The sequence below is a fragment of the Danio rerio genome, chromosome 15, assembly GCF_049306965.1.
Source record: "Danio rerio strain Tuebingen ecotype United States chromosome 15, GRCz12tu, whole genome shotgun sequence".
Classification (NCBI taxonomy): Eukaryota; Metazoa; Chordata; class Actinopteri; order Cypriniformes; family Danionidae; genus Danio; species Danio rerio.
In genome coordinates this window covers 2519962-2532500 of record NC_133190.1, presented here as the reverse complement: position 1 = coordinate 2532500, position 12539 = coordinate 2519962, and the positions used below count along the sequence as shown (strand labels likewise).

General features: G+C 38.1%; 1 protein-coding gene across 1 annotated transcript in view; it reads right to left on the bottom strand.

Moving 5' to 3' along the window:
• Nucleotides 1–10744, bottom strand: part of panx1a (pannexin 1a) — a gene marked incomplete at its 3' end in the record, with an annotated part of 14033 nt that extends 3289 nt beyond the window's left edge. The window contains 4 exon segments of the mRNA NM_200916.1: nt 1322–1823; nt 5949–6157; nt 6588–6712; nt 10310–10744. Coding sequence (NP_957210.1) covers nt 1322–1823; nt 5949–6157; nt 6588–6712; nt 10310–10493 — 1020 coding nt within the window. The 5' untranslated portion in view covers nt 10494–10744.
• Between the last annotated feature and the right edge of the window lie 1795 nt (nt 10745–12539).

Below are 12539 nucleotides of genomic sequence, written 5' to 3'. Positions count from 1 at the left end.
AACATTTAGGGTTAGCTTACATAAAAAATGTTCTAGGGTCCGTTCTTCGTACCTCGCTTAAATGATCTAAGATGATTTGGCAGATCCTGGATCTTTTAATCTTGATAAATGATCTCTCGCTAATTTGGTTCTTCAAACAAGTTCGCGAATCAGATTAGAATATCTGGATGAACTGATCTGAGATCGCTGCGTGTGTTGTGAAGGACAGATCTATCCAACCTCGAAATCATGATCAGCAATGCAACGATTGGCTGACGGTACAGCAGCGTAATGACATCATCTGATTAATATTCAATAATCCGTGAGCAGAATTACATCAAATTAGCAGAAACAGTTTGTTAAATATGACACGCAATAACCTTCCACATTAGTTGTGAGCTGCAGGCTTTACACTTTCATGTGTCAAGTGTATCATCATGTATTTCAATGCAAATCAATGTATTTAGTTCCACATTTAGAAAAGATTTTCTTTATTATAGTAGCTGTTTTTTAATCGGTGTAAAGAATAACTGATTGTTTACAAAAGCATTTTGATATTGGTAAAGGCGTCTGCAACTTTTGTGAAGCATCAAATCACCGGCATATTAACTATCAAAACATGTTTATGACTGCATAAATTTTACATGCATTTCTATCATACACAATTTGTACTAAAGCGATCTAAAAAGTTCATATCAATAAGTTTTCTCTTTGCACCACCAGGTGGCAGTCTTTGTACTTTCATTTCGATGGTGCAGATTGCATACGTTTTATTAATATGTATAACTTTATTTATTTTATTAATGACTATAACTTTATATATATAGTTAAAAAATATGTACCATTTCCCTGAGTGGATATAACTACTACTGTAAGAAAATATCAGAATTCAGAACATACTTTCTGTATTATCTTTGCTTGAACTGAGCCGATCTAATCCTGTTTATATGACTTGAACCTGCTCCCGATCAGGTTTGACCTAGCAGAACTGTTGCCATGACAACAACTCTCGGATCAGCTTTGAAGAACGAAACGATCCTGGATCGTGTCAAATCGTCAACATCCAAATCCAGCTAACTGAGTAATCCACGTACGAAGAACGGACCCCTAGTCTGGTCAGGTTATGTTTACCACAGACACCGTTTACCAATATGTTCTCATTCATTTAAATTCACTATTACTAAATTAACTAACTAACTAATTACTCTACCGGGTTTCTTTTGTGCACCAATCTCATGCCCCCTATGTACAGCAAGCATATGACAAAAAATTAAACACAGACATTAAAAAGTATCTGAGGACTCCTTACCGGAATCCATGGAACAAAACCTCATCAACACACCTTAAGGCACTTATAGCTCTTCAGCTCACTGAGGTTCTCGTCCAGAAACAGCAGATACAGAGCAAGATCATCCCAGGTCGCCTGCCCAAACTGCATCACACCTATTGTGGGCAACATCTCGAAAGGCTTCAGGAAGCCCTTGGTCCTTCTGAATGGAACCAACATGGCAAACATGCACAATGGCAACAGCAGCAAATACACTGAAAGATTGATGTAGCTCAGGAGCTGAAAGATGCCCACAGCAACTAGCTTGCACTGCAGGGCTGGAGGCACGGAGGAGTCATTGACAACCACACCAGAGCGGATGTCACACGAAAACTCATCGGTGGTGGAGAGGCTGATGTAATAGCAAAGGTAGATGCAGGCTAGAGTGAGGGCCAAGACAGTGATGGTGCGGCAAAGAAGGTAGCGGATCAGTAATCCTTTAGAGTAGCGCTTGGTCCTCAAGTACTGCTCCACCAGAGGATATTTAAAATAGCTCTCAGTGAGGTCTATCACAGAGCTGAAAGGGGAAAAACATGCAAATATAACAGCATATCAGTGATAGAAGTATGCAACAGGAATGGGCTACATGCACAGTGTTTCAGCCACTGATAAAACTTCCGGTGAAAGTCAAAGTCAGCTTTATTGTCAATTCAGCCACATGTACAAGACATACAGAGAATCGAAATTGCGTTACTCTCAGACCCAAGGTGCTTAACATTAGTATAAAATATACATATAAAAAATAGTAGAGTTTAAGAAAAAAAAAAAATTTACAGTATATGTAAATTTACTGTAAATATGAGGGTCAAAAAAAAAAGGTCAATGTGAGGTTCATTGTAGAGCATCGATAATTGAATCGAAATTTAATCAGTTAAATAGACTTCAGCTTTAATTTGCTTGTTCAAGCGTAAAACAAAATGAAAGGCTGTTAAAACGCAAGTGCTGTCATCAGAAGGCGAGCGCTGAAACTCCATTCAAAATAATAATAATACTTCCCTACATTTATATAGCGCTTTTCTAGATACTCTAAGTGCTTTACGCATTGGGGGGAACCCACCACCAGTGTGCAGCATCCACCTGGATGATGCGATGGCAGCCATATTGCGCCAGACTGCACACCAGCTGAATGTGTGACAGAGAGATGAAGCAAATTATGATATGGGGATGGTTAGGAGGGCAAATTTGGCCAGGATGCCAGGGTTAAACCCCTACTTTTTTTAAAAAGTGCCGTGGGATTTTTAATAACTAGAGAGTCAAGACCTCGGTTTCAGGCCCCATTTGCACTAGTGTTTTAGTTTTAAAACGGCGTTTTAGAATGAAAACGATCCGCGTCCACACTCGCGTTTCTGAACTGCTCTCCGTTCACACCAAAACGCTGAAAACGCACGACATGACCACACACACACACACACTCTCGGGCAAGCGCTGCAGCATTTACCCAGATGAGAGCTGTGCTGGTCGGACTGCTCATCAAGCATCTCCCGCTGGATCTAATCTCACTATATTTGCTAAAGGTGATATTTAATTAATCTTGTTGTCTCTATCTAACGACATATTCCCAGACTTTGGTCTTGTGAATTGATTACTTGTTCACAGGTAACGTGTTTTGACTGAGCGCAAAGATAAGTTAATAATTAATGTAACCACGTGCATGCTGTATATTGACTTATTGACTGATCGCTTGCCTTTATTTCCTGTAATGTATAAACTTATTGTGCGTTATACTTTCATAATGGCTATTATTGTTTATTAAAACTGACATTCAGCAAAGCAGAGGATACGTTTTGTATTTTCAATGAAAATGAAAGGAGGCAGTGATGTTATATAGGCTCTGTTTTATTATAAATATGCACACAGTGAAGATGCAGCACAACGCCTCAACATTTCTGCTGTCCGTTCAGTTGCTAATATCAAAATGAAAATAGGCAGTTCCTTAAATCATGTTTACATTTTATTGTTAAGAAAGTGAAACAACGTCGCCCGGATGATGTGAATAAGGTTATAAAGTGCACTGTTCCCTTTAAAGATTTATCGGACGTGTCCTCGAGGGTCTGTTCTCCATATCAAACTAGCGAAGTCTGAACTTACAGGGAGAGGATGCAGGACTGAACTGTGTGTGTCGGCTACTTAATATTGAGGAAAAGCCCCAATCAGAGAGGCGAATGTCTGCAGATCCGCCTCCGTTTTCAGATGTTTCCGTTTTCCCCCATCCACACTGAGACGGAGCAGCAGCGTTGTAGAATGAAAACGGCCTCTTCAGCGTTTTTGAAACGCTCCGTTTTCGGCGCTCGAAAACTCCGGGGTAGTGTGGACAGATGGCGTAACCGTAGCAAAACTTGTGCGTTTTAAAATGAAAACGCATTAGTGTAAACGGGGCCTAAAACTTATTCAAAAGATGGCGCTCACTGAGCAGTATAGAGTCGCCTTCACTATACTGGGGCATTAGGACCCACACAGACCCAAGGTTGAGCACCCCCTGCTGGCCACACTAACACCACGTCCGTCAGCAACCTAGCTTTCCCATGTGGTCTCCCATGCAGGTGCAGCCCTGCTTAGCTTCAGTGGGCGACCATGTGAGAGTTGCAGTGAGCGAGCTGCCGACACATATTTCTAATGCAAAATACTGTGGTAAAATAAATAGCCATAATTTAAAGACATGGCGCTGAACAACGGAATTTAATTCAGTGCTTCTTGTCTACTCTGAGACCCACTTTAGGTCGTATCTCAATAAGGCAGTCTGGATCATTGATTTTAGACAAAGATCAGATCTTAAACGCTGCAATTTTATAATGGCACGACAGTTTAATGGAAGCATCTGAGGTGGCTTATTCAGAATTAAATGTCCCTGTGCATATAGCCCATTGGTATTATTGGTGAGAGATGATGGTTAATGAAATGTGTGCAAAAGAAAAGTCTTTATAAAAACATGCAGGTGGGTGGTTAGTTTTGATGCAGGTTTATAAGTAACTCAGCCATGTGATAACTTTCTGTGTGTTGTGTAAACCTGGACACAACTTACAAATATATCAGGGAAGATTTTCAGGCATTATCTTTGTGTGTGTGTGTGTGTGTGTACTTGTTCGGGTGATTTACCAGAACAAAATTGTATAATGACATTGTTAAGACCTAGCCATACTCAAAATGACCTGGTATGAACTTGTAACTCAAAACATGTATAAATCACACTTAACAGGGTTTATTTACCTTCAAAATTTGCTGTGATAGTAAAACGAATATTGGGTTTATAAGGGTTTAGGTCATATAACGAGCAGTTTCCATTGTATAAAATACATTTTCCTACACTCACCAGCCACTTTATTAGGTACACCTTACTGGCAGAGATTCAACAAGCTACTGGAAATATACCTCAGAGGTTTTGCTCCATATTGACATGATAGCATCACACAGTTGCTGCAGATTTGTCGGCTGCACATTCATGATACCATTCTCCCGTTCCACCACATCCCAAAGGTGCTCTATTGGATTGAGATCTGCTGACTGTGGAGGCCATTTGAGTACAGTGAACTCATTGTCATGTTCAAGAAACCAGTCTGAGATGATTCACGCTTTATGACATGGTGCGTTATCCTGCTGGAAGTAGCCATCAGAAGACGGGGACACTGTGCTCATAAAGGGATGGACATGGTCAGCAACAATACTCAGGTAGGCTGTGGCGTTGACAGGATGCTCAATTGGTACTAATGGGCCCAAAGTGTGCAAGAAAATCTCCCCCACACCATTACACCACCACCACCAGCCTAAACCTAAAGGCCTAAAGGCAGGATGATCCATGCTTTCATGTTGTTGATGCCAAATTCTGAGCCGACCATCTGAATGTGTCAGCAGAAATGGAGACTCATCAGAGCAGGCAACGTTTCTCCAATCTTCTATTGTCCAGTTTTGGTGAGTCTGTGTGAATTGTAGCCTTAGTTTCCTGTTCTTAGCTGACAGGAGCGGCACCCGGTGTGCTCTTCTGCTGCTGTAGCCCATCCGCCTCAAGGTTGGACGTGTTGTGTGTTCAGAGATGCTCTTCTGCAGAGCTCGGTTGTAGCGAGTGCTTATTTGAGTTACTGTTGCCTTTCTATCAGCTGGAACCAGTCTGGCCATTCTCCTCTGACCTCTGGCATCAACAAGGCATTTGCGCCCACAGAACTGCCGCTCACTGGATATTTTCTCTTTTTCAGACCATTCTCTGTAAACCCTAGAGATGGTTGTGCGTGAAAATCCCAGTAGATCAGCAGTTTCTGAAATACTCAGACCAGCCCGTCTGGCACTAAGAACCATGCTACGTTCAAAGTGACCATGTCTATATGGCTAAATGCATTAAGTTGCTGCCATGTGATTGGCTGATTAGAAATTTGGGTTAACGAGCATTTGGACAGGTGTACCTAATAAAGTGGCCAGTGAGTGTATGCATATTGCAAAAAAAAAAAATCCAATATCTAAAATATGATGTATCAAGATGCCTTTTTTTGACAATTAAAAAATTGTCATGTTTTTAGAAGTCTAAATTAAGCAAGTTTTGTCTAAAAACAAGCAAATTAATCTGCCAATGCAAATTTGTCTATTTTGCTTACTTGGTTGGCAGATTACTTTGCTTGTTTCAAGGAAAAACTCACCTAATTTTGTGTGTCTAATTCACCTGTTTGTATCCACTGGAGCTGGCGGTGTTTCTACTTTTCCTGCAGTGTGAAGGCATTTAGCCAATTTGATGGCTCTGTTGTAGGAACGGTCCAGTTCTTCCATTATAAATGTGAGGTCAGAAGAAAGCACCGGGGCTCCTGTAAACCGCCAAAACAACGCTGGCATGTAAACTGACACTGCCACCAGCAGCAGGATATAAGGGAAAAACTGCAAAGAAGAGGAGAGAAGCGTTCATTCAAGATGATTATTGATGATTTTGACTGGTACACTCTTTTCCACTGCAGTTTAGTACCACTTGTGTTCAATCACAAAACATTTGTTTTCCCTCGCAATGATAACTAAACTCCCTTGTAAAGCATAAATTAGCATTCCTTCAATGTTCAGTTCGGACAAACACTTCTTCAGTTTACATCTTGAGAGCTCTGTAAGTTCACTATCAATCACTGGGGAGCTTCCGGGTAATTATTCCATTCTTAAGAGTGCATATGCCCATTTAATTTGAGTTAATTTCCTTTGCTAAATGCAACTACTTCTGATAGTCCATTATGCACATCAACCATAAGTTACATTTACTATCACTTGCATTCATACTCTGAATTCATGCTTGACTGTAAATACATATGTTGTATGCGCTTGCCTTATGCAGCCATAAAGGAAGGCCTCCAGTGTCCTGTTTCTGCACTGCTGCCCAACAGTATGAATCCACGTAAGCTGCCTGACGCCATGAGAACGCTGTAGGGGCGAAACAACTGATCTGTGTACCTAGAGAAAAAAAAAGAATGATATTTTTAATGAAGACTACATGTGTGCATGTTTGGAGAGTAAGGGTGTATGTATGGTTTCTTACACATTGTATATACAGATATGCACACTGCAAACTATATATATCTTTTCATATCATTATTAGAATTTCTAAAAAGTGAGGGGGATAAATCTGTAGATTGTTTCAAAGCAGCTTAACACTGATGAAGAAAATAACTGAGTGTAACGGAGGCCAGCTAGTAAGTGCTGTGCAGGTAAACCTCACTCCTTTGACCTCTAAGGTGCTCTAGCGACAGACCGGCAGGGTTACACAAGTGTCATCGGGATTGTTGTTTATAAGTGGTGTCTCTTGCCTCGAACTCCTTGTTTTCTTAGCTCACTTCCTTTGGGCATATGTAAAGCACATATGCAAAAAAAACAAAGCTGAAAACAAACTCACTAGTGGTGAGAAAGCAATACGATTAAAAAGTCCAACATGCCAGCCTTTTTTACACTAACAACTACCCAAACTCGGTCCTGGAGGGCTGCTGTCCTGCAGAGTTTGTGAACAACATGTGGAAACACGCCTGTCTGGAAGCTTCTGGAATGACAAGCATGAGCTTGATTAGCTGAAATAGGTGTGTCTGACTGGGGTTGGAGCTGAACTCTGAGGGCACTGGCCCTTTAGGACAGAGTTTGGGTACCCTTGCTGTACGAGTTGCGAGTTAGAGTGTATATAATTCCTCTCAGCATGAGTTGAAGATTATTCTGGAGCAACTAGTGAAACCCCCTTATTAAAATGTTGTCAGTAGAGCACATTTTAGAACAATGGTCTAAAACCTAAATGTAAAACTGAAGCATTGATTTTTGCTCATTAAAGGGTCATGAAACTCCTCTGTCTCACACCTCTAGTTTGAAAAAATAAAGTCAGGAAAGTGGGTGAGTCCAGCTTTGTTTAGGTGGGAATGTCAAATAGTGAAAGAGGGAAGGGTTTGCATGAAAAGGGAGTTTCATTACGTGACCTACGGCTAATTTTCACAGAGACACCACAAACACAGACGCAGAGAAGACAGACAGTGAGTACGTTTTCATGGTCATCAGTCATCAAATTAAACCGAGTTAGACAATAATATGATTCAGTAGTTTTTTTTGAATGCTCCTTTCATGATCCTGTTGTACAAGTTATAGTACATTAATTACACAATTAACGTCACGCTAATTACATTTCCTCCAGTTTCATGTCATTTTGGGTGTTTCACTCTTAATTTGTGGACTTTAACTGCAGTTTGACACTTTCACTTTCATTCAGGAACATTTCAAGCATGCCCCCATGACAAACGAGATATTGGATGCGAGGTACTGCTGGAAGGGTGTTGTTTTAATGGAATTTGATACCACACACCGGTAAATATTTACAAATATTTCTCGGTAGATGCAGAGACTTGCCTCAACCAGCCATGTGTGAATAAACTATCCTGTCACAAAGCTCTCAAATGATTTCAAACCTTTATGAATTTCTTTCTTCTGTTGAACATAAAAGATAATATGCAGAACACTGAAAACCTGTAACCATCGACTATATTAGGTTAATAATGGGTTAAGATTATATTAGAAAAAACAAATACTTTAATAGTCAATGGTTACGGGGTGGTACATCTTTCTTAAAAAAGGTATGGAACAAGTGGAAGGTGAGTAAAAAGATGACAGAATTTTCATTTCTGGGTCCCTTTAATTGGAAATCATATGTGGCGAAAATCCTACACGACAGTAATAGTTTGATTAAGGTCTTTACATGTTTAGATTCAGAGCAGCATTTCATCTTTCAGCCCATAATATTGTAGTGATATTAACGTGCTGTGAACTTAGTAACTAAATCATTTTGACTAAGAGTACTGCTGATGATACTAACTAATTTGGCCATCTGAATAAACAGAAACAAAGAACATTTATCGCACCCTCACCAAATCCGGACAATCAACACGAACTGGAAGCATGTTTTTTTTTTTTTTTTTAAAGGAGAGGAGTGGCAAATCAGGATTTCACCATTTACAAATGCTCTCCAGCCTGATCTCACGAGGAAACCTAGGTATTTTACGTTTTGCCAGTTTAGTGGCAATAAACAAAACAAAACTGAAATTAAAATATTTGTTAAAACTCTGTGATTTTTAGAAGTTTTGTAAGTTTAAAATGTTTTTTAAAAACAGTGCATGTTTGTAATAAAAACAATAAAATCGCTATGCAATAATTAACGGCTATAATAACCACGGTCAGTAAACGTGCACATATGTGTGTGTGTACTGCATCACAAATACACGAAACTAACTTACTTGGTATTTTTGACTAGTGAGCTGTATTTCATCCGTGTCTGTCTCTCTATCACTGACTGCTGTTTATTTGACGTAACGCATAATGAGAAGCAGACACGTACATGGGAGCGGTGAACGGAGAGAAGCAGCTTATTTACATCTTTTAAAAGGGGTAAAATAGGTGCCCATTAAAATAAACCAACTAATCTGCCAACGGGGTAAGCTAAATAACGTTATTTCAAAGCAAATAGATTAGTTAGCTTAAGGAAAAACATGCTTAATTTTGGCTAACTATTTCTGTAAATGAGACATTTTGTGCTTAATTTAAGATTTTTTAAAGATTTTTGAACTAGAAAGATGATAAAAATATATAAGTAAAGCATTGTTAGCAATGCATTATGAAGATAATAATGACAACATTTAGACTATCTGTGCAGACGCACCCACTGCTGCTCAAGGCCATGCATGCACTGAATATCTAAGCGTTATTTACCTGCAGTAAACTTATAGCGTAGATAATAATCTGAAATATTGCCATGGTAAGAATTGAAATGGAATAAGAGGATGTTTGCATTCTGTAATCTGTACACAGTACAATATAATTAAAGGGATAGCTCACCCAAACATGAACATTTACTCACTATTTACAAGCTCTTAAATGATACCAAACCTTTATGAATTTCTTTCTTCTGTTGAACATAAAAGATAATATGCAGAACACTGAAAACCTGTAACCATTGGCTATATTAGGTTAATAATGGGTTAAGAATATATTAGGAAAAACAAATACTTTAATAGTCAATGGTTACGGGGTGGTACATCTTTCTTAAAAAAGGTATAGAACAAGTGAAAGGAGTAAAAAGATGACAAAATTTTAATTTCTGGGTCCCTTTAATTGGAAACATACTCTTTAAATGGAAATACAAAAAAATCTATTTTTAAAAGATGGATTCTGTGAGGAAACTGAGGTAAAGTTGGTTTTATATTCGCACATTTAGACTTTCTCCTTAATAAAATCGTTTCAGAAAAGTATTCTTGCAAATTCTAAATAGGGAAATCATATTAGCAGCCAACGACTATCAAAGCACAACATTGTTGACAGTCAATCAAACAGTGCTGATGTTGTTTCGAAGTCATGCTTGCATGTGATTTCTGACCAAATATAAATAGCACCATGGTAAACAGTATCATGTCACAGCATTGATGTCACGGCCGACTTTACCTCAGTGGAAACTGATCAGACAAGAAAGAATAAGCAAAGACTAGCGTTAGCGTATAGTGATTTGAGGATGAAATAGGGAAATGTACATACCGACAGAAACTTCCTGAGCGAAGGCTAGAGAAATGAGAAGCAAAGGTAGACCCACGGCGACACAGGTGACTATTTTATCCAGGGCTAAATCTAAGCGAATGCCTTTATACCTGTTTTCTGACGCCGGGTCCTTCAGCACAAAATCCGCGAACACGTACTCCGTGGCCGCGTGCGCTATAGCCATGACTATACTCGTTTATTGCCGACAAACTCTAACTTTATTCAAAACCATGTATCTAAATTAAGATTTAAATAATAAGAAATCGCATTATTTGTCAAAATAATTAATCTATCAGCTAGTTAAAATCCCAAAATTGCGTTAAATGAAGTTAGGCGCTTTTAGAAGCGAATACTCAAGCGAGGACAGCGTTACCGTGTACATTTCGCTTTTGTTCTTGTTTTTCTTCTTCGTTTTAAGTTTTGCTTTTTCTTCCTTTGGCATTTTGCTGGGGCTTGTGAACCAACTCAACTGGGGTGTATCGCCACCTACTGTGGAGGAACATGTCGGGGAAGACAAAACATGTGCCCACTTGAAAGAAAAATACAATAGTTATAGTGAATACTACAGTGTTTTAACCGTATAATACACTTTACTGACTTAACATACACAGTAATGTGTATTATACTATATGTTTACAACACGGTGCTAATGAATGCTACAACAAAAGCAAGTTTTTTTGTTGTTGTTGTGGTTGTTTTTTTTTTTATAACTTTATTGAACAAAGTAAACAATACAACTATAAATGGCCTGCTACAAAATACAAACCTTCTTAATCAGACAACAGACAAGCATGATAAACAAAATATAATAACAAGATAGAAAGTAAAATAAATAAATAAAAAACAAAAAGCAACAACATCTAGGGGTTTTCAGAAAGTTCAAGTTGTTCTATTAAATCACAGAGAACTACAGCATTCTTATTCTTCATTTGCTTAAGCCAGTGGTTCTCAAAGTGGGGGTCGGGACCCCCCGAGCGGTCGCGGGACAATGAAGGGGGGGTCGCCTGGTGATTTCCAAAAATCTATTTATTTTTCATAAACCATAAGAATTACCATATTTTATTCATAACCTACTAAAAGAGAAAAATATAGTTGTTTATTGTTACTATGTACTACTGTATATAGTTACTTTAGTAGCTTTTAGTTACTATTTCTATTAGATTGCACCCCTAGGGGTAATTACTTTACATTAAAGACACAGCAATAGCGTCAGATGCAGCAGATTGATTTTATAACACCAGGTTAAACTTTCTAGCCTATTTACAGCACTGACAGACATTACAAAAAAATCAACGAAGAATTGTTTATTAGTGGTTTATTGGTGTGGGCGCCATTGCATGCAAGATTTCTGGATTTATAACACCTCAGAAGATATTGGGGGTCGCGAGTCACTGACATTGTTATTTTGGGGGTCGTGGGCAAAAAAGTTTGGGAATCCCTGGCTTAAGCGATAGAAAAAAATAAATAGAAAATAATAAATTACATAAATAATTTTTATGTAAAAAAAAAAAAAACTTCCCAAGAAAAATAATGGTGTTAATTGCTAAATCATGTGTTTCATCTTTCAAAAATAAACCTAACAGTACATTTTCTTTTGTTAAAGCATTTAAATCTTCAAACTTAGAGAATAACCAATAATGCAAATCTTCCCAAAAGGCACAAGCAAATTTACAGTCAGAGAAAAGATGCTCTGCAGTTTCAATTTGATCATCACAAAAGGAACAATTGTTTTCATCAAAACCAAATCGACGTCTCAAAAATTCTTTAGAAGGATAGACTCCACTTAGAACTTTAAAATGGACTTCCTTTTCTCTTGGTGCTACTGGAAACTTTAAATATTTAGTTCTAAGCTATTTAATTTTTTCCTTAGAGAAATAATAAAATAAAATCAAAAATTATTTGAATGAAAGGGATATAGTTCTTTAATAAAAATATTCCGGATTACAGTATTGGATAAGTGTATATCGATAACTGAATCTCCATCCACCAAAAGCTGAGGAAGGCAAGGTGTTATATTATTTTGAGATAGATTACCAGACATCTGAAATATAGATTGTGGGATAGCTTTAATAACATTATCATATTGTTTTCTGTCAAATAAATTAAATTTAGAACTAAAAGTTTCAAAAGACATTACTCCGGTATTATCTAACATATGCATGACTGACCATATTCCTTTTTCCCACCAGTTTTCGTAAAATAAAGATTTGTTCCTAAATATAACATATCT